This window comes from Coregonus clupeaformis, unplaced genomic scaffold (genome assembly GCF_020615455.1).
Source record: "Coregonus clupeaformis isolate EN_2021a unplaced genomic scaffold, ASM2061545v1 scaf0483, whole genome shotgun sequence".
Classification (NCBI taxonomy): Eukaryota; Metazoa; Chordata; class Actinopteri; order Salmoniformes; family Salmonidae; genus Coregonus; species Coregonus clupeaformis.
Window position 1 is genome coordinate 91,503 of NW_025533938.1, and position 20,078 is coordinate 111,580.

The 20,078-nt window shown below is 47.4% G+C and overlaps 1 protein-coding gene and 2 non-coding genes across 3 annotated transcripts; all 3 read left to right on the top strand.

The window, feature by feature from the left end:
* Nucleotides 1-5,562: 5,562 nt before the first annotated feature.
* On the top strand, nucleotides 5,563-6,104 carry LOC123484888 (histone H2A-like). The gene has a single exon (XM_045215616.1). The coding sequence runs from the start codon at nucleotides 5,639-5,641 to the stop codon at nucleotides 6,023-6,025; it is 387 nt and encodes a 128-aa protein (XP_045071551.1). The 5' UTR covers nucleotides 5,563-5,638; the 3' UTR covers nucleotides 6,026-6,104.
* Nucleotides 6,105-18,131: 12,027 nt separating this feature from the next.
* On the top strand, nucleotides 18,132-18,250 carry LOC123484891. Its single transcript, XR_006658768.1, has one exon. It is a non-coding gene; the product is annotated as a 5S ribosomal RNA (ribosomal RNA).
* A 268-nt stretch (nucleotides 18,251-18,518) lies between these two features.
* LOC123484892 lies at nucleotides 18,519-18,637 on the top strand. The gene has a single exon (XR_006658769.1). It is a non-coding gene; the product is annotated as a 5S ribosomal RNA (ribosomal RNA).
* Nucleotides 18,638-20,078: the final 1,441 nt, after the last annotated feature.

Genomic DNA, 20,078 nt, shown 5'->3' on the forward strand with positions numbered 1-20,078 from the left:
CTATCTAGTTACAATGAACTACTACCCCTCTATCTAGGGTTACAATGAACTACTACCCCTCTATCTAGGGTTACAATGAACTACTACCCCTCTATCTAGGGTTACAATGAACTACTACCCTCTATCTAGATACAATGAACTACTACCCCTCTATCTAGGGTTACAATGAACTACTACCCCTCTATCTAGGGTTACAATGAACTACTACCCCTCTATCTAGGGTTACAATGAACTACTACCCCTCTATCTAGGGTTACAATGAACTACTACCCCTCTATCTAGGGTTACAATGAACTACTACCCCTCTATCTAGGGTTACAATGAACTACTACCCCTCTATCTAGGGTTACAATGAACTACTACCCCTCTATCTAGGGTTACAATGAACTACTACCCCTCTATCTAGAGTTACAATGAACTACTACCCCTCTATCTAGGGTTACAATGAACTACTACCCCTCTATCTAGGGTTACAATGAACTACTACCCCTCTATCTAGGGTTACAATGAACTACTACCCCTCTATCTAGGTTACAATGAACTACTACCCCTCTATCTAGGGTTACAATGAACTACTACCCCTCTATCTAGGGTTACAATGAACTACTACCCCTCTATCTAGGGTTACAATGAACTACTACCCCTCTATCTAGAGTTACAATGAACTACTACCCCTCTATCTAGTTACAATGAACTACTACCCCTCAATCTAGGGTTACAATGAACTACTACCCCTCTATCTAGGGTTACAATGAACTACTACCCCTCTATCTAGGGTTACAATGAACTACTACCCCTCTATCTAGGGTTACAATGAACTACTACCCCTCTATCTAGGGTTACAATGAACTACTACCCCTCTATCTAGGGTTACAATGAACTACTACCCCTCTATCTAGTTACAATGAACTACTACCCCTCTATCTAGGGTTACAATGAACTACTACCCCTCTATCTAGGGTTACAATGAACTACTACCCCTCTATCTAGTTACAATGAACTACTACCCCTCTATCTAGGGTTACAATGAACTACTACCCCTCTATCTAGGGTTACAATGAACTACTACCCCTCTATCTAGAGTTACAATGAACTACTACCCCTCTATCTAGTTACAATGAACTACTACCCCTCAATCTAGGGTTACAATAATAATTATAATAATGAACTACCACCCCTCTATCTAGGGTTACAATGAACTACTACCCCTCTATCTAGGGTTACAATGAACTACTACCCCTCTATCTAGGGTTACAATGAACTACTACCCCTCTATCTAGGGTTACAATGAACTACTACCCCTCTATCTAGGGTTACAATGAAGTACCCCTCTATCTAGGGTTACAATGAACTACTACCCCTCTATCTAGTTACAATGAACTACTACCCCTCTATCTAGGGTTACAATGAACTACTACCCCTCTATCTAGGGTTACAATGAACTACTACCCCTCTATCTAGGGTTACAATGAACTACCCCTCTATCTAGTTACAATGAACTACTACCCCTCTATCTAGTTACAATGAACTACTACCCCTCTATCTAGGGTTACAATGAACTACCCCTCTATCTAGGGTTACAATGAACTACTACCCCTCTATCTAGTTACAATGAACTACTACCCCTCTATCTAGGGTTACAATGAACTACCCCTCTATCTAGGGTTACAATGAACTACTACCCCTCTATCTAGTTACAATGAACTACTACCCCTCTATCTAGGGTTACAATGAACTACTACCCCTCTATCTAGGGTTACAATGAACTACTACCCCTCTATCTAGGGTTACAATGAACTACTACCCCTCTATCTAGGGTTACAATGAACTACTCCCCCTCTATCTAGTTACAATGAACTACTCCCCCTCTATCTAGTTACAATGAACTACTACCCCTCTATCTAGAGTTACAATGAACTACTACCCCTCTATCTAGGGTTACAATGAACTACTACCCCTCTATCTAGGGTTACAATGAACTACTACCCCTCTATCTAGGGTTACAATGAACTACTATCCCTCTATCTAGTTACAATGAACTACTACCCCTCTATCTAGGGTTACAATGAACTACTACCCCTCTATCTAGGGTTACAATGAACTACTACCCCTCTATCTAGGGTTACAATGAACTACTACCCCTCTATCTAGGGTTACAATGAACTACTCCCCCTCTATCTAGTTACAATGAACTACTACCCCTCTATCTAGGGTTACAATGAACTACTACCCCTCTATCTAGGGTTACAATGAACTACTACCCCTCTATCTAGAGTTACAATGAACTACTACCCCTCTATCTAGAGTTACAATGAACTACTACCCCTCTATCTAGGGTTACAATGAACTACTACCCCTCTATCTAGGGTTACAATGAACTACTACCCCTCTATCTAGGGTTACAATGAACTACTACCCCTCTATCTAGTTACAATGAACTACTACTCCTCTATCTAGGGTTACAATGAACTACTACCCCTCTATCTAGGGTTACAATGAACTACTCCCCCTCTATCTAGGGTTACAATGAACTACTCCCCCTCTATCTAGGGTTACAATGAACTACTCCCCCTCTATCTAGGGTTACAATGAACTACTACCCCTCTATCTAGGGTTACAATGAACTACTACCCCTCCATCTAGGGTTACAATGAACTACTACCCCTCTATCTAGGGTTACAATGAACTACTAGCCCTCTATCTAGGGTTACAATGAACTACTAGCCCTCTATCTAGGGTTACAATGAACTACTAGCCCTCTATCTAGGGTTACAATGAACTACTAGCCCTCTATCTAGGGTTACAATGAACTACTAGCCCTCTATCTAGGGTCACAATGAACTACTAGCCCTCTATCTAGGGTCACAATGAACTACTAGCCCTCTATCTAGGGTTACAATGAACTACTAGCCCTCTATCTAGGGTTACAATGAACTACTAGCCCTCTATCTGGGGTTACAATGAACTACTAGCCCTCTATCTGGGGTTACAATGAACTACTACCCCTCTATCTAGGGTTACAATGAACTACTACCCCTCTATCTAGGGTTACAATGAACTACTACCCCTCTATCTAGTTACAATGAACTACTACCCCTCTATCTGGGGTTACAATGAACTACTACCCCTCTATCTAGGGTTACAATGAACTACTACCCCTCTATCTAGGGTTACAATGAACTACTACCCCTCTATCTAGGGTTACAATGAACTACTACCCCTCTATCTAGGGTTACAATGAACTACTACCCCTCTATCTAGGGTTACAATGAACTACTACCCCTCTATCTAGGGTTACAATGAACTACTACCCCTCTATCTAGGGTTACAATGAACTACTACCCCTCTATCTAGGGTTACAATGAACTACTACCCCTCTATCTAGGGTTACAATGAACTACTACCCCTCTATCTAGGGTTACAATGAACTACTACCCCTCTATCTAGGGTTACAATGAACTACTACCCCTCTATCTAGGGTTACAATGAACTACTACCCCTCTATCTAGGGTTACAATGAACTACTACCCCTCTATCTAGGGTTACAATGAACTACTACCCCTCTATCTAGTTACAATGCACTACTACCCCTCTATCTAGGGTTACAATGAACTACTACCCCTCTATCTAGTTACAATGAACTACTACCCCTCTATCTAGGGTTACAATGAACTAATACCCCTCTATCTAGGGTTACAATGAACTACTACCCCTCTATCTAGGGTTACAATGAACTACTACCCCTCTATCTAGGGTTACAATGAACTACTACCCCTCTATCTAGGGTTACAATGAACTATTACCCCTCTATCTAGGGTTACAATGAACTACTACCCCTCTATCTAGAGGTTACAATGAACTACTACCCCTCTATCTAGGGTTACAATGAACTACTACCCCTCTATCTAGGGTTACAATGAACTACTACCCCTCTATCTAGTTACAATGAACTACTACCCCTCTATCTAGGGTTACAATGAACTACTACCCCTCTATCTAGGGTTACAATGAACTACTACCCCTCTATCTAGGGTTACAATGAACTACTACCCCTCTATCTAGGGTTACAATGAACTACTACCCCTCTATCTAGGGTTACAATGAACTACTACCCCTCTATCTAGGGATACAATGAACTACTCCCCCTCTATCTAGGGATACAATGAACTACTACCCCTCTATCTAGGGATACAATGAACTACTACCCCTCTATCTAGGGTTACAATGAACTACTACCCCTCTATCTAGGGATACAATGAACTACTACCCCTCTATCTAGGGTTACAATGAACTACTACCCCTCTATCTAGGGTTACAATGAACTACTACCCCTCTATCTAGGGTTACAATGAACTACTACCCCTCTATCTAGGGTTACAATGAACTACAACCCCTCTATCTAGGGTTACAATGAACTACAACCCCTCTATCTAGGGTTACAATGAACTACAACCCCTCTATCTAGGGTTACAATGAACTACTACCCCTCTATCTAGGGTTACAATGAACTACTACCCCTCTATCTAGTTACAATGAACTACTACCCTGGAGAAGAACAACTCCCGCGTCAAGATCGCAGTCAAGAGCCTCGTCACCAAGGGCACCCTGGTCCAGACCAAGGGCACCGGTGCATCCGGCTCCTTCAAGCTCAACAAGAAAGCCGTCGAGGCGAAGAAGCCCACCAAAAAAGCTGCAGTCCCCAAAGTCAAGAAGGTGGCCGCCAAGAAGCCGCCGCGGCGAAGAAGCCCAAGAAGGTAGCAGCCAAGAAGGCCGCAGCCGCAAAGAAGTCCCCCAAGAAGGCCAAGAAGCCCGCTACACCCAAAAAGGCCGCCAAGAGCCCCAAGAAGTTGAAGAAGCCCGCCGCAGCGGCCAAGAAGGCGGCCAAGAGCCCCAAGAAAGCTACAAAGGCAGCCAAGCCCAAAGCAGCCAAGGCCAAGAAGGCAGCCCCCAAGAAGAAGTAAACCTATTACAAACAGTGTTCTACTCGACACATGTTGTACCACAAAAGGCTCTTTTAAGAGCCACCCACCTCTTTCCATAGAAAGCGCATTGATTTCCATGTACTACCTGTCGTGAAAAAGAAATTACGCACACTAGGCTACTTTTACGCACACAACATTGTCCCACTCTGGGTGTGTGCGAAGGGAGAGGCATATAATAGAGGGCCAAAATGGCTTAGAAATTCGACCTCACGAGTGCACCCTCACCAGCCATTTTTATACATGAGCCACTGGGCTATTCCTGTTCAGAGGCAGGCTGCTGTGATGTGTTACAAGTGCCATGTAATCACAATAACAATACTATAGTGGCTTCGATTTCAAACTCAAGAGTGCACCCTCACCAGCTGTTTGTTTCCCATTTGGAGAGAAATAATGTGAGGATTTCATGTCGGACATTTTGGCGCTCACGCGAAATGACACAAAGTAACAAAGTCGGAGGGAAACAAAGTAGCCTCTCACTCGCTGCCTGTGGGTGGGAACCGGCTTATGGCTGTCCGTCTGTCTGTCCCTCGCTCCAATTGGATAAGGCCACACCGGCCCGGTGGCCAATCGTTGCCTCTTGTGGCGAGGTATAAGTACGGCTCTCGAAGTGGCGAGCGGCTCATTCAGACTTTCTGTGACTTTCTCAAGCTACCAATATGAGCGGAAGAGGCAAAACCGGAGGCAAGGCCAGGGCGAAGGCAAAGACCCGTTCATCCCGTGCCGGGCTCCAGTTCCCCGTGGGCCGTGTGCACAGGCTGCTGCGCAAAGGCAACTACGCCGAGCGTGTGGGCGCTGGCGCACCAGTCTACCTGGCCGCCGTGCTCGAGTACCTGACTGCTGAGATCCTGGAGTTGGCCGGCAACGCTGCCCGTGACAACAAGACGACTCGTATCATCCCCCGTCACCTGCAGCTGGCCGTCCGTAACGACGAGGAGCTGAACAAACTGCTCGGCGGTGTGACCATCGCTCAGGGTGGTGTGCTGCCCAACATCCAGGCAGTGCTACTCCCCAAGAAGACCGAGAAGGCAGTCAAAGCCAAGTAAATTCGCTACTGCGACTTCAACTTGACTACTCAACCCCCAAAGGCTCTTTTAAGAGCCAACCACCTAGCTCTCCAAAAGCGCAAAGTACCTTTCCATGACCGCCACACATTGAGTGGGTGTATACACAACTATTTCGACATTCTGTGCCCACATGAGGCCTTGCATGAACAACAACACCTACTAGGCCTCGTTTGCCATAGCAGGCTAGCATTAGATTACAACGTGCCTATAAGATGTCACTCTTGACTTTGGCGACTATTATTGCGCGCGTAAAGGGCCGGCGGCGTCCTATTGCGCGTAAAGGGCCGGCGGCGTCCTATTGCGCATAAAGGACCGGCAGGGTCCTATTGCGCGCGCGCACCGGGAGTTTGAATTTTGGAGAGGCCGGGCCTCCCGTCCAATGGCCAACGGAGGAGGCCTGAGCAACGGGCCAATCGGGGTGGTGGGGAGATGGTGTCCAATCAGCAGGCGCCACTGCCGGCTTTATAAACTTCACATAGGCATTTCGAGGCTATACTCCCGACTGTCAGAGAAGCGCCATGGCCAGAACCAAGCAAACCGCTCGCAAATCCACCGGTGGCAAAGCCCCCAGGAAGCAGCTCGCCACTAAGGCTGCTCGCAAGAGTGCCCCGGCCACCGGCGGTGTGAAGAAGCCTCACCGTTACAGGCCCGGCACCGTGGCTCTGAGAGAGATCCGTCGTTACCAGAAGTCCACTGAGCTGCTCATCTGCAATCTGCCCTTCCAGCGCCTGGTGCGAGAAATCGCCCAGGACTTCAAGACCGACCTGCGCTTCCAGAGCTCCGCCGTGATGGCCCTGCAGGAGGCTAGCGAGGCTTACCTGGTCGGCCTGTTCGAGGACACCAACCTGTGCGCCATCCACGCCAAGCGGGTGACCATCATGCCCAAGGACATCCAGCTGGCCCGCCGTATTCGCGGAGAGCGCGCATAAATGAGGATGACCTGAACTCCAAAATCCCCCAAAGGCTCTTTTAAGAGCCACCTCCATATTTCCATCAAAAAGGCACAATTGTTCCTCACTGAACTCACATCATGACCCTGATATAGAATAAAATCACTGATCTCATAGGATTCAATCTGTGCATGTGAAATCTATGAAATCACCGATCCAAGTATCCTATATTAGCAAAAGGTGTACAATGCTTGGGTAGCACAGCGGGGCCCGTGGCTTAAATCGCAGCACCGAACATCAGGCAGCTAAATACAAAACAGTGCATTTTTCCTGAGGATACTTTACCATCCAGCATGACCCGCAATCTGTCTGAAAGTACTCCTCCCTTGGAATGGAATAAGGACAGCAGCTTAGGGGTGTCCTACATAAACCTTGCCTCAAGATGCTTTGCGGTGAGCCTGTGGAATTGTTCATTGATCTGAAAGACAAATACTGAAATATCACCAAGCAAGGCTCATAACAAAGAGGTTTGTCATAGTAAAGACATATCATTTGGCATTTTCTTTTTTGGCCTGCTGACTCACCTGAGAGGCTTCCAAACAGAGCAGCCTATCAGTCTTTCATGTCTTCAACACTGGGACACTGGTTGATGACTTCCTGTCTTTTGGCGTGCAAATGTCTTGGTCATATTTCCTGGAATCTTTGCATGTTACTAATTCTATTCTCTGAGCGGCCACATCTGTTAAAAGAAGAATCTAGACGACTAACCAGAACCATTAACCCATTTTATCAAGACCCTGCAACTACCACAAGTAGCTACGAAGTGTGACAAAATGGATTATTTCCATAGCCATTACAGCAGCTAGCTTTTAGCTAACGTACGTTAGCAATCAAGGGCTGACACACGATTGATACGCTACTAGCTAGCTCTGTTATGATTTAACTGGATAGAACCCAAATGCAGACAAGTACACCAAGCCAGAGAAGGTTTAACAGGTTTATTACAATGTTCAATAGTCCAGGTTTCCAATAATAGGGGAAGAGCAAGTCCAGGTTACAGGGAGGGTAACAGATCCAGGTCAGGGCAGGTGTGGTACCGTAATGTCCTAGTGTCCGTGGTGAGTCCAAAAGAGAGGTCCGGTAGTGGAGAGCAGGATGGTGGTGGCAGGAGTGAAGCGGAGGCAGGAGTCAGGTTCCAAATATCTGTGGCACAGGAGAAAAAGTAAAGACAGGCCAAAAACACAAAGAGTGAAAACAAACAGGTTGAGTCGGCAGCGAGACTAACATGGTCGTCTTGACTATGATCTGACGATGAGTGGTAAGTTTGACCGGGTCTTAAAGGCTGAGGTGATTATGGTGAATGAGCTGCAGCTGGAACCCTGACTCCCGCACACCAGACTTCACTCCTGCAATCAAGGACAGACAGAGGGGAGGGAGAGAGCTACCTAGCAGCAGTAGGCCTAACAGTACCCCCCCCTCTACGGACGCCACCTGGCGGCCGACGGGGTTTATCGGGATGTAACCTATGAAACTCTCGGACCAGAGCAGGATCCACAATGAAGCTCCTGGGCACCCAGGAACGTTCCTCAGGACCATAACCCTCCCAATCCACCAGGTACTGGAAACCACGACCCCGGCGGCGAACATCCAGAAGTCGCCGGACAGTGAGACCGGACCCCCACCCACGATCCTGGGCGGAGGAGGGGGACGAGAGGGCGGGCACAGAGGGCTAACCGACACAGGCTTAATCTGGGAAACATGAAAGGTGGAATGAACCCGTAGGGAGGCAGGAAGCTGTAGCTTAACCGCGCAGGGGTTAACAATAGACAGTATCTTGAACGGTCCTATAAAACGAGGCGCCATCTTCTTAAACTCCACCTTCAATGGAAGGTCACGTGACTTAAGCCATACCTCTTGACCAGGAGAGTAACCGGGAGCCTGGGACCGGTGACGGTTGGCTTGCCTCTGCATGTACGCCGAAGCTCGGGACAGAGCTACCCTGGCCTTCCTCCAGACCTTGAAGCAGCGGCGCATGTGGGACTGCACCGAGGGTACTGCCAGTTCCCTCTCTTGAGAAGGGAACAGGGGAGGTTGATAACCCAGAGCACACAGAAAAGGAGACAAACCAGAGGAAGCGTTAGTCAAGGTGTTATGAGCATATTCCACCCAGGGGAGCATGGAGCTCCATGACCCAGGGTTAGACCCTGTGACACAGCGGAGAGCGGTCTCCATCTCCTGGTTCGCTCTCTCGGCTTGCCCGTTGGTCTGGGGGTGATATCCAGAGGACAGGCTGGATGTGATGCCCAAAGCTTTACAGAAAGCTTTCCACACCTGGGAGACAAACTGGGGACCCCTGTCAGAGACAATATCCGTGGGTAGACCATGAGAGCGGAACACATGTTCAACCAAAATGTCAGCCGTCTCTCTGGCAGTGGGCAGTTTAGGTAGGGCCAAAAAATGAGCGAACTTAGAAAAACGATCAATCACCGTAAGAATGACAGTCTTTCCAGACGAGGGGGAAGTCCAGTGACAAAATCCATAGCGATGTGCGACCAGGGCCGGCTGGGTATAGGTAGAGGTCGTAGATGACCAGCGCTGGCCTGGGTGGAGTTCTTACTTCGTGCACATACCGTACAAGCAGCAATGAAGGCTCGAGTGTCCGCCTCCATCGTGGCCCACCAGAACTTCCGTCGCACAAAGTCAAGGGTCCGCGAAACTCCAGGGTGACAGGTAAGGGGAGACGAGTGAGCCCACTGAAGTACCTGGGAGCGAGCAGACTCAGGGACAAACATCCGGTTAGGAGGACCCCTCCCAGGGTCAGCTTGATGATGTTGAGCCTGTCTAACAATCCCCTCGATGTCACATGTGATGGCCGCAATACTGCAGGTAGGAGGCAAAATGGGTTCAGGGTTACTACCAGTATCAACAGCCGAATGAACACGAGACAGGGCGTCAGGCTTGACGTTGCGTGACCCAGGACGGTAAGACAGAGAAAAATTGAATCTCCCAAAAAAATAGTGCCCACCTGGCTTGACGGGGGTTGAGCTGCTTCGCTGACTGGAGGTAAGCCAGATTCTTATGATCCGTCCAAACGATGAAGGGTTGTTCCGCCCCCTCCAACCAATGTCGCCACTCCTCGAGAGCCAGCTTAACGGCGAGCAGTTCACGATTGCCAACATCATAATTCCTCTCTGCCTGAGAAAGTTTCCTTGAGAGAAAAGCACAGGGATGCAGTTTGTTATCTTCAGGAGAACGTTGTGACAACACCGCACCTACCCCAGTGTCGGATGCATCCACCTCCACGACAAACTGGCGGTCGGGGTCCGGCTGCATCAGAATGGGAGCCGAGGCGAAGCGATGTTTCAGTTCTTCGAACGCTGATTCGGCCCCTTCATTCCAAGCGAACGGTCGTGAGATGGAGGTGAGAGCGGTGAGTGGCGCCGCAATGCGGCTGTAGTCCTTGATGAACCTCCTATAGAAGTTCGCAAACCCCAGGAATCGTTGAAGTTGTTTGCGGGTGGAGGGAGCTGGCCAGTCCGTGACAGCAGAGATCTTAGCTGGGTCCATCCGCAACTCCCCCTGAGCTATGATGTAACCCAAAAAAGACGTCTCAGACACATGAAATTCACATTTCTCCATCTTCACAAACAGTTTGTTCTCCAACAACCTTTGCAACACCTGGCGCACTTGCAGTTCATGTTCCTGGGAGGACTCTGAGAAAATCAAGATATCATCCAGATAGACAAAAACAAACCGATTCAACATGTCCCGAAGGACATCATTGACTAGTGCCTGAAAAACAGCAGGGGCATTGGACAACCCAAAAGGCATAACCAGATACTCAAAATGTCCCAAGGGTGTGTTGAAGGCAGTCTTCCATTCATCACCTTTACGAATGCGCACCAGGTGATACGCATTTCGTAGATCCAGTTTCGTAAAGATGGTAGCACCATGAAGGAGGGGAAAAGCAGAATTAATCAAAGGCAGAGAATACTTGTTCTTAATGGTGATGTTGTTAAGTCCACGGTAATCAATACAGGGTCTGAGGGTCTTATCCTTCTTAGCAACAAAAAAGAATCCCGCTCCTACAGGTGACGAGGAAGGACGAATAATACCTGCCGCCAAGGAGTCCCGAATGTAGTTCTCCATAGCCTCCGTCTCCGGGCGGGAGAGATTGTACAGGCGACTGCTGGGGAGCGGGGCTCCTGGCTGGAGGTCAATGGCGCAGTCGTAAGGCCGGTGAGGAGGAAGAGAAGTAGCTCTGTGTTTGCAGAAAACGGATGCCAGGTCATGATACACGTCAGGGACAGCAGAAAGATCCATGGACTCCAGTGGAGGTTGAGGCACAGTACTGGCAGGAGTCTGAGCAGAACACAAACAATTCACATGACAAAATGTGCTCCATGAAACAATTCTACCTGTCACCCAATCAATGTGTGGATTGTGTCTTATGAGCCAGGGGATACCAAGGACCAGGGGGTCTGTGGGCAGTCGATAATATGGAATTGAATGTTCTCCTGATGATTTCCCGACACTCTAAGACAAACAGGAACAGTCTGATGGGTAATACGGGTCAACAATTGTCCATTTAGACCCTTAGCCTGCAGCGGACAGTCCATAGGAACAGTCTCCAAATCCATTTGTTGAGCCCACTCTCTATCCAAAAAGCTTTCATCGGCACCAGAGTCAACCAGCGCACTAACAGAGAAATTCTGGAACTGCCACTGGAGGGATGCCTGGAGCAGAATGCGGGGAGAAGAGGAAGAATCTGCTGCTCGGCTCACCAAAACTTCTCCCATTAATGATGAGCCGGCCCTTTTCCCGGACGAACTGGGCAGGAAGGAACGAAATGACCAGCTTGTCCACAATACAGGCAGACCCGAGCCTGAATACGACGTGCACGCTCCTCTGAGGACAACCGTGCACGCCCCACCTCCATGGCTTCGGGTTCAGTGCTCCTCGTATCGACTCGGGAAGACACGGCTTTTTCCGTAGGGAAGATGCGGGGAGGAGTTTGTTGACGACAGACAGGTTGCTTGGAACTAACACTCCTCTCCCGGCGGCGCTCCCGAATCCGATTATCCAACCTGATGGTGAGTGAAATAAGATTATCCAGCGTAGGCGATTCATCATATGACACCAATTCATCTTTTAAAGTCTCAGACAAAGCATTGATGAACACTCCTTGTAATGCCTCGTCATTCCAACCACTCACTGCCGCTAAAGTCCGAAACTCCACTGCCATCTCCGCCACACTGCGAGCCCCCTGCCGAAGAGAAAACAACTGTTTCGCAGCCTCCTTGCCTCGTACGGGGTGGTCAAAAACCTTCCTCATCTCAGTGGTAAAGGCAACATAAGCGTTGCAAATGTCCGACTGACTCTCCCAGACCGCTAGTAGAGTTGATAAGGTAGGCAATACGGGCTCTTTCTGAGGCGTAGGTGAGGGGCTGTTGTTCAAACACTAACGAGCATTGAGTCAAAAAATCGCCACAGGTTCCCATGTTCCCGTCATAGCGCTCTGGAGCAGGAACAAAAGGCTCTCTGATCTGGGCTGAAGGGGTAGTAAGGGCAGACACTTGATTGGTGAGTAATTGAACCTGATTAAGCAGCACCTGACTGTCCTCAGCAATCGTCTTAAACAGGGTATCATGTTGGCCAAGTAAAATGCCCTGATTGGCTATGGCAGTCCAAATTTGAGTGCACTCTGGGGTGGTATCCGAGCTACTGTCTGCTGGGTTCATGTTGGTCAGATCATACTGTTATGATTTAACTGGATAGAACCCAAATGCAGACAAGTACACCAAGCCAGAGAAGGTTTAACAGGTTTATTACAATGTTCAATAGTCCAGGTTTCCAATAATAGGGGAAGAGCAAGTCCAGGTTACAGGGAGGGTAACAGATCCAGGTCAGGGCAGGTGTGGTACCGTAATGTCCTAGTGTCCGTGGTGAGTCCAAAAGAGAGGTCCGGTAGTGGAGAGCAGGATGGTGGTGGCAAGAGTGAAGCGGAGGCAGGAGTCAGGTTCCAAATATCTGTGGCACAGGAGAAAAAGTAAATAGACAGGCCAAAAACACAAAGAGTGAAAACAAACAGGTTGAGTCGGCAGCGAGACTAACATGGTCGTCTTGACTATGATCTGACGATGAGTGGTAAGTTTGACCGGGTCTTAAAGGCTGAGGTGATTATGGTGAATGAGCTGCAGCTGGAACCCTGACTCCCGCACACCAGACTTCACTCCTGCAATCAAGGACAGACAGAGGGGAGGGAGGGAGAGAGCAGAGAGAGAGCTACCTAGCAGCAGTAGGCCTAACAAGCTCGCGATAATACACATGGGCAGACAAAACCTAAATTAGCTAACGTTAGCTTAGCTTAGAAAGTAACCTAGCTAGCACAAGCGCTCTTATGTTAGCTAGCTACTTACTAGCTAAAGGTAGTATGACCAAAAAAAAGAGGTTGAGGAAACGTAGCGCGGAACCCCATATTCTCGGCATTATCAACAGCGTTAAAAAAATTCATTACCTTCAACAGTGTTATCTTGTGATCAAGCCATCAATGTTAGGTGGTGTCAAAATGTTAGCTAACGGGGTAGCAATTAGCAAGTTTGACATTTCAGCGGAAATACTACTATTATCTGCTTTTTGATAAGCGGTATTATCGGCATACGGCCCCCAGCCATTGGCCACCTTACTATTCTGTTGAATTTCAACATATATAAATACTTATGGTAATATACTAATGGTAATATACACTGAGTACACAAAACACTCTTTCCATGACATAGAATGAACAGGTGAATCCAGGTGAAAGCTATGATCCCTTATTAATGTCACTTGGTAAATCCACTTCAATCAGTGTAGATGAAGGGGAGGAGACCGATTAAAGAAGGATGTTTAATCCTTCAAACAATTGAGACATGGATTGTGCATGTGTGCCATTTCAAATAAAATCAAATCAAAAATGTATTTGTCACATGCGCCGAATACAACAGGTTTAGACCTTGCAGTGAAATGCTTACTTACAAACCCTTAACCAACAATGCAGTTTTAAGAAAAATAAGTGTTAAGTAAAAAATAGATAACAAAAATAAAAAATAAAGAGCAGCAGTAAAATAACAGTAGCGAGGCTATATACATGGGGTACCGGTACAGAGTCAATGAGCAGGGGCACAGGTTAGTCCAGGTAATTGAGGTAATATGTACAGTGGAGAAAAAAAGTATTTAGTCAGCCACCAATTGTGCAAGTTCTCCCACTTAAAAAGATGAGAGAGGCCTGTAATTTTCATCATAGGTACACGTCAACTATGACAGACAAAATGAGAATTTTTTTCCCAGTAAATCACATTGTAGGATTTTTAATGAATTTATTTGCAAATTATGGTGGAAAATAAGTATTTGGTCAATAACAAAAGTTTCTCAATACTTTGTTATATACCCTTTGTTGGCAATGACACAGGTCAAACGTTTTCTGTAAGTCTTCACAAGGGTTTCACACACTGTTGCTGGTATTTTGGCCCATTCCTCCATGCAGATCTCCTTTAGAGCAGTGATGTTTTGGGGCTGTCGCTGGGCAACACAGACTTTCAACTCCCTCCAAAGATTTTCTATGGGGTTGAGATCTGGAGACTGGCTAGGCCACTCTAGGACCTTGAAATGCTTCTTACGAAGCCACTCCTTCGTTGCCCGGGCGGTGTGTTTGGGATCATTGTCATGCTGTAAGACCCAGCCACGTTTCATCTTCAATGCCCTTGCTGATGGAAGGAGGTTTTCACTCAAAATCTCACGATACATGGCCCCATTCATTCTTTCCTTTACACGGATCAGTTATCCTGGTCCCTTTGCAGAAAAACAGCCCCAAAGCATGATGTTTCCACCCCCATGCTTCACAGTAGGTATGGTGTTCTTTGTATGCAACTCAGCATTCTTTGTCCTCCAAACACGACGAGTTGAGTTTTTACCAAAAAGTTATATTTTGGTTTCATCTGACCATATTACATTCTCCCAATCCTCTTCTGGATCATCCAAATGCACTCCAGCAAACTTCAGACGGGCCTGGACATGTACTGGCTTAAGCAGGGGGACACGTCTGGCCCTGCAGGATTTGAGTCCCTGGCGGCGTAGTGTGTTACTGATGGTAGGCTTTGTTACTTTGGTCCCAGCTCTCTGCAGGTCATTCACTAGGTCCCCCCGTGTGGTCCTGGGATTTTTGCTCACCGTTCTTGTGATCATTTTGACCCCACAGGGTGAGATCTTGCGTGGAGCCCCAGATCGAGGGAGATTATCAGTGGTCTTGTATGTCTTCCATTTCCTAATAATTGCTCCCACAGTTGATTTTTTCAAACCAAGCTGCTTACCTATTGCAGATTCAGTCTTCCCAGCCTGGTGCAGGTCTACAATTTTGTTTCTGGTGTCCTTTGACAGCTCTTTGGTCTTGGCCATAGTGGAGTTTGGAGTGTGACTGTTTTAGGTTGTGGACAGGTGTCTTTTATACTGATAACAAGTTCAAACAGGTGCCATTAATACAGGTAACGAGTGGAGGACAGAGGAGCCTCTTAAAGAAGAAGTTACAGGTCTGTGAAAGCCAGAAATCTTGCTTGTTTGTAGGTGACCAAATACTTATTTTCCACAATAATTTGCAAATAAATTCATTAAAAATCCTACAATGCGATTTTCTGGATTTGTTTTTCTCAATTTGTCTGTCATAGTTGACGTGTATCTATGATGAAAATTACAGGCCTCTCTCATATTTTTAAGTGGGAGAACTTGCACAATTGGTGGCTGACTAAATACTTTTTTCCCCCACTGTACATGTAAGTAGAGTTAAAGTGACTATGCATAGATAATCGTAAAAGAGGGGGTGGGTGGGGGGGGAGGAACAATGCAAATTGTCTGTGTAGCCATTTGATTAGCTGTTCAGGAGTCTTGTGGCTTGGGGGTAGAAGCTGTTGAGAAGCCTTTTGGACCTAGACTTGGCGCTCCCGCTTGCCGTGCGGTAGCAGAGAGAACAGTCTATGACTAGGGTGGCTGGAGTCTTTTACCATATTTAGGGCCTTCCTCTGACACCGCCTGGTATAGAGGTCCTGGATGGCAGGAAGCTTGGCCCCAGTGATGTACTGGGCCATACGCATTACCCTCTGTAGTGCCTTGCGGTCGGAGGCCGAGCAGTTAACATACCAGGCAGTGATGCAACCAGTCAGGATGCTCTCGATGGTGCAGCTGTATAACTTTTTGAGGATCTGAGGACCAATGCCAAATCTTTTCAGTCTCCTGAGGGGGAATAGGCTTTGTCATGCCCTCTTTATGACTGTCTTGGTGTGTTTGGACAAGGATAAGTTTGTTGGTGATGTGGACATCAAGGAACTTGCAGCTCTCAACCTGCTCCACCACAGCCCCGTCGATGAGAATGGGGGCGTGCTCGGTCCTGTTGGGGCGGTATGCAAATTGGAGCGGGTCTAGGGTTTCTGGGATAATGGTGTTGATGTGAGCCATGACCAGCCTTTCAAAGCACTTCATGGCTACAGACGTGAGTGCTACGGGTCTGTAGTCATTTAGGCAGGTTACCTTTGTGTTCTTGAGGTGACTGGACAAGACACAGAATGTAAGTGCTTCAGAGAGGGGTATGGTAGTAGGTGCCAGGTGCACCGGTTTGTGTCAAGAACAGCAACGCTGCTGGGTTTTTCACGCTCAACAGTTTCCCGTGTGTATCAAGAATGGTCCCCCACCCAAAGGTCATCCAGCCAACTTGACACAACTGTGGGAAGCATTGGAGTCAACATGGGCCAGCATTCCTGTGGAACGTTGACACCTTGTTGTGTCCATGCCCCAGTGAATTGAGGCTGTTCTGAGGGCAAAAGGGGGTGCAACTCAACATTAGAAAGGTGTTCTTAATGTTTCGTACACTCATTGTCTACTGAACCAAAATATAAATGCAACATGCAACAATTTCAAAGATTTTACTGAGTTACAGATCATAGAAGGAAATCAGTCAACTGAAATAAATTCATTTGGATTTGACATGCCTGGGCAGGGGTGCAGTTATGGGTGGGCCTGGAAGGGCAAAGGCCCACCCACTGGGGAGCCAGGCCCAGCCAATCAGAAATGAGTTTTTCCCCACAAAAGGGCTTTATTACACACAAAAATACTCCTCAGAATCTGTGGCATTGTGTTGTATGACAAAACTGCACATTTTAGAGTGGTCTTTTATTGTCCCCAGCACAAGGTGCACCTGTGTATTGATCATGCTGTTTAATCAGCTTCTTGAAATGCCACACCTGCCAGGTGGATGGACTATCTTGAAAAATGATAAATGCTCACTAACAGGGAGGCAAACAAATTTGTGCACAAAATTTGAGAGAAATAAGCTTATTTTTTCAGTGTATATACATACACAACTATATACACAGTTAAATAAACATTTTACCTGTTAAATAGACTGTCGTTGAATCTGCCTACTAGAGGTGGTTCAGCCTTGCTACACAGCTAATCGTAAGTCATGGTTTCAACCAGCATCAGTAGAGAGTAGACTGGGAGGAGGAGGAAGTGGAATAGTAATCAACTGACTTAACATGATTACCACTAGGCTGCTTTGCTCATAAATTATTCAAACAGATCCATAATTGTAATTTAGGAGGGGGTGGTGGAAGTCAATATTAGGATGGTGTTCATAATGTTTTGTACGCTCAGTGTATACAGTGAGGGAAAAAAGTATTTGATCCCCTGCTGATTTTGCACGTTTGCCCACTGACAAAGAAATGATCAGTCTATAATTTTAACGGTAGGTTTATTTGAACAGTGAGAGACAGAATAACAACAAAAAAATCCAGAAAAACGCATGTCAAAAATGTTATAAATTAATTTGCATTTTAATGAGGGAAATAAGTATTTGACCCCCTCTCAATCAGAAAGATTTCTGGCTCCTAGGTGCCTTTTATACAGGTAATGAGCTGAGATTTGTCACGATCGTTGGGAACAGAGGACCAAGGCGCAGCGTGGAAGGTGAAAATATTTTTTATTTAATGATTACTCACACGAACAAAACAACAAACGATAACGTGACGTCCTCGGTTTAAACACAAACCTAATTGGAACAAGATCCCACACCCCACTGTGGCAAACAGACTGAATAAATATGGTTCCCAATCAGAGACAACCAGCAACAGCTGACACTAGTTGCCTCTGATTGTACCAAGAGTTGTTACTGCGCTTACGGCCATACCATCCTGAATATGCCTGATCTCGTCCGGTCTCGGAAGCTAAGCAGGATCGGGCCTGGTTAGTACTTGGATGGGAGACCGCCTGGGAATACCAGGTGCTGTAAGCTTTTTGTTCCACTAGAGAGTGCTCTTGTGTCATGGAGCAACTGCCTTTTATTTATCACCCTAATAATATCCTGTATTTTTATTGGACTAAATGCAGTTTGTATATGCTGTCCTACCCTGATCAAATTAAATAAGACTGTGCGTTTCCCTGAAAATATAGGCAGTACATTCAGCCTTTGTTTTTAGTCTGTTCATTAAGTTGCATGGAAATACGAATCGCTGATACATTTTGTTCATGTCTTTATATAGTGTACCAAGAGTTGTTCCTGCGCTTACGGCCATACCATCCTGAATATGCCTGATCTCGTCCGGTCTCGGAAGCTAAGCAGGATTGGGCCTGGTTAGTACTTATATGGGAGACCGCCTGGGAATACTAGGTGATGTAAGCTTTTTGTTCCACTAGAGAGTGCTCTTGTGTCATGGAGCAACTGGCTTTTATTTATCACCCTAATAATATCATGTATTTTTATTGGACGATTGAGAACCACTTTGGCCAACCTAGAAACACAACCACTAGAATCGACAAAGGAAACTCACACCCTGGCTCAACATACAAGTGTCCCCAGAGCCAGGGCGTGACAGTACCCCCCCTAAAGGCGCGGACTCCGATCGCGCCAACCAAATACCACATGGAAGGGACCAGGTGGGCACTCCGCCTTGCCGGCGGATCCGGCTCCGGGCATGATCCCCACTCCCTCTCTAACCCCCCAAAGTACCCCTGGTCTGGTCTGGCCCTACTGGCCGGAGCTGGACCGAACACTGGTGGAGCGGATTGCTCCAGCTCCGGCGTGGAGCAGCTGACCGGTGCCGGACCAGGCACTGGTGGAACAGGCACGGGCCGTGCCAGACTGACGACGCACACCCCTGGCTTGGTGCGTGGAGCAGGAACTGGCCGGGCCGGGCTGGCGACGCGCACCACTGGCTTGGTGCGGGGAGCAGGAACAGGCCGGGCCGGGCTGGCGACGCGCACCATTGGCTTGGTGCGGGGAGCAGGAACAGGCCGGACCGGGCTGGCGACGCGCACCACTGGCCCTACGCGGGGATCAGGAACGGGCCGGACCGGACTGGTAACACACCCCAGTACCTCTCGCCGTGCCTCTACACTTTCCTTCCCCTTTAATACCAGTGGCCCCCGTAACCTGGCGGCCTCCTCTGCCAACCCGCTGGACCGCTGTATCGCGGCCTCCTGCTGCCCCGTTGTCCACGGCGTGAGCCCCCCCCCCTAAAAAATTTCTGGGCGGCTCTCCTCTTGGACCAGGCCTCCATGTCTCTAGCCAGACACTCACTCCACTACTTCAAAGTCCAACCTCTCTGCTCTTCACTTGGCTTGGCCCAGTCGAGACTCTTACTCCACTGCTCCAACGTCCAACCTCTCTCCTCTTCACGCTGCTTGGTCCAGTTATGGTGGGATCTTCTGTCACGATCGTCGGGAACAAAGGACCAAGGCACAGCGTGGAAGGTGAACATATTTTTTATTTAATGATTACTCACACGAACAAAACAACAAACGATAACGTGACGTCCTCAGTTTAAACACAAACCTAATTGGAACAAGATCCCACACCCCACTGTGGCAAACAGACTGAATAAATATGGTTCCCAATCAGAGACAACCAGCAACAGCTGACACTAGTTGCCTCTGATTGAGAACCACTTTGGCCAACCTAGAAACACAACAACTAGAATCGACAAAGGAAACTCACATCCTGGCTCAACATACAAGTGTCCCCAGAGCGAGGGCGTGACAAGATTAGGAGCACACTTTTAAAGGGAGTGCTCCTAATCTCAGCTTGTTACCTGTATAAAAGACACCTGTCCACAGAAGCAATC

Bases quoted from the DNA above. Each gene is read 5' to 3' on its own strand.
- LOC123484888 (XM_045215616.1), top strand. From the start codon at position 5,639: ATGAGCGGAAGAGGCAAAACCGGAGGCAAGGCCAGGGCGAAGGCAAAG.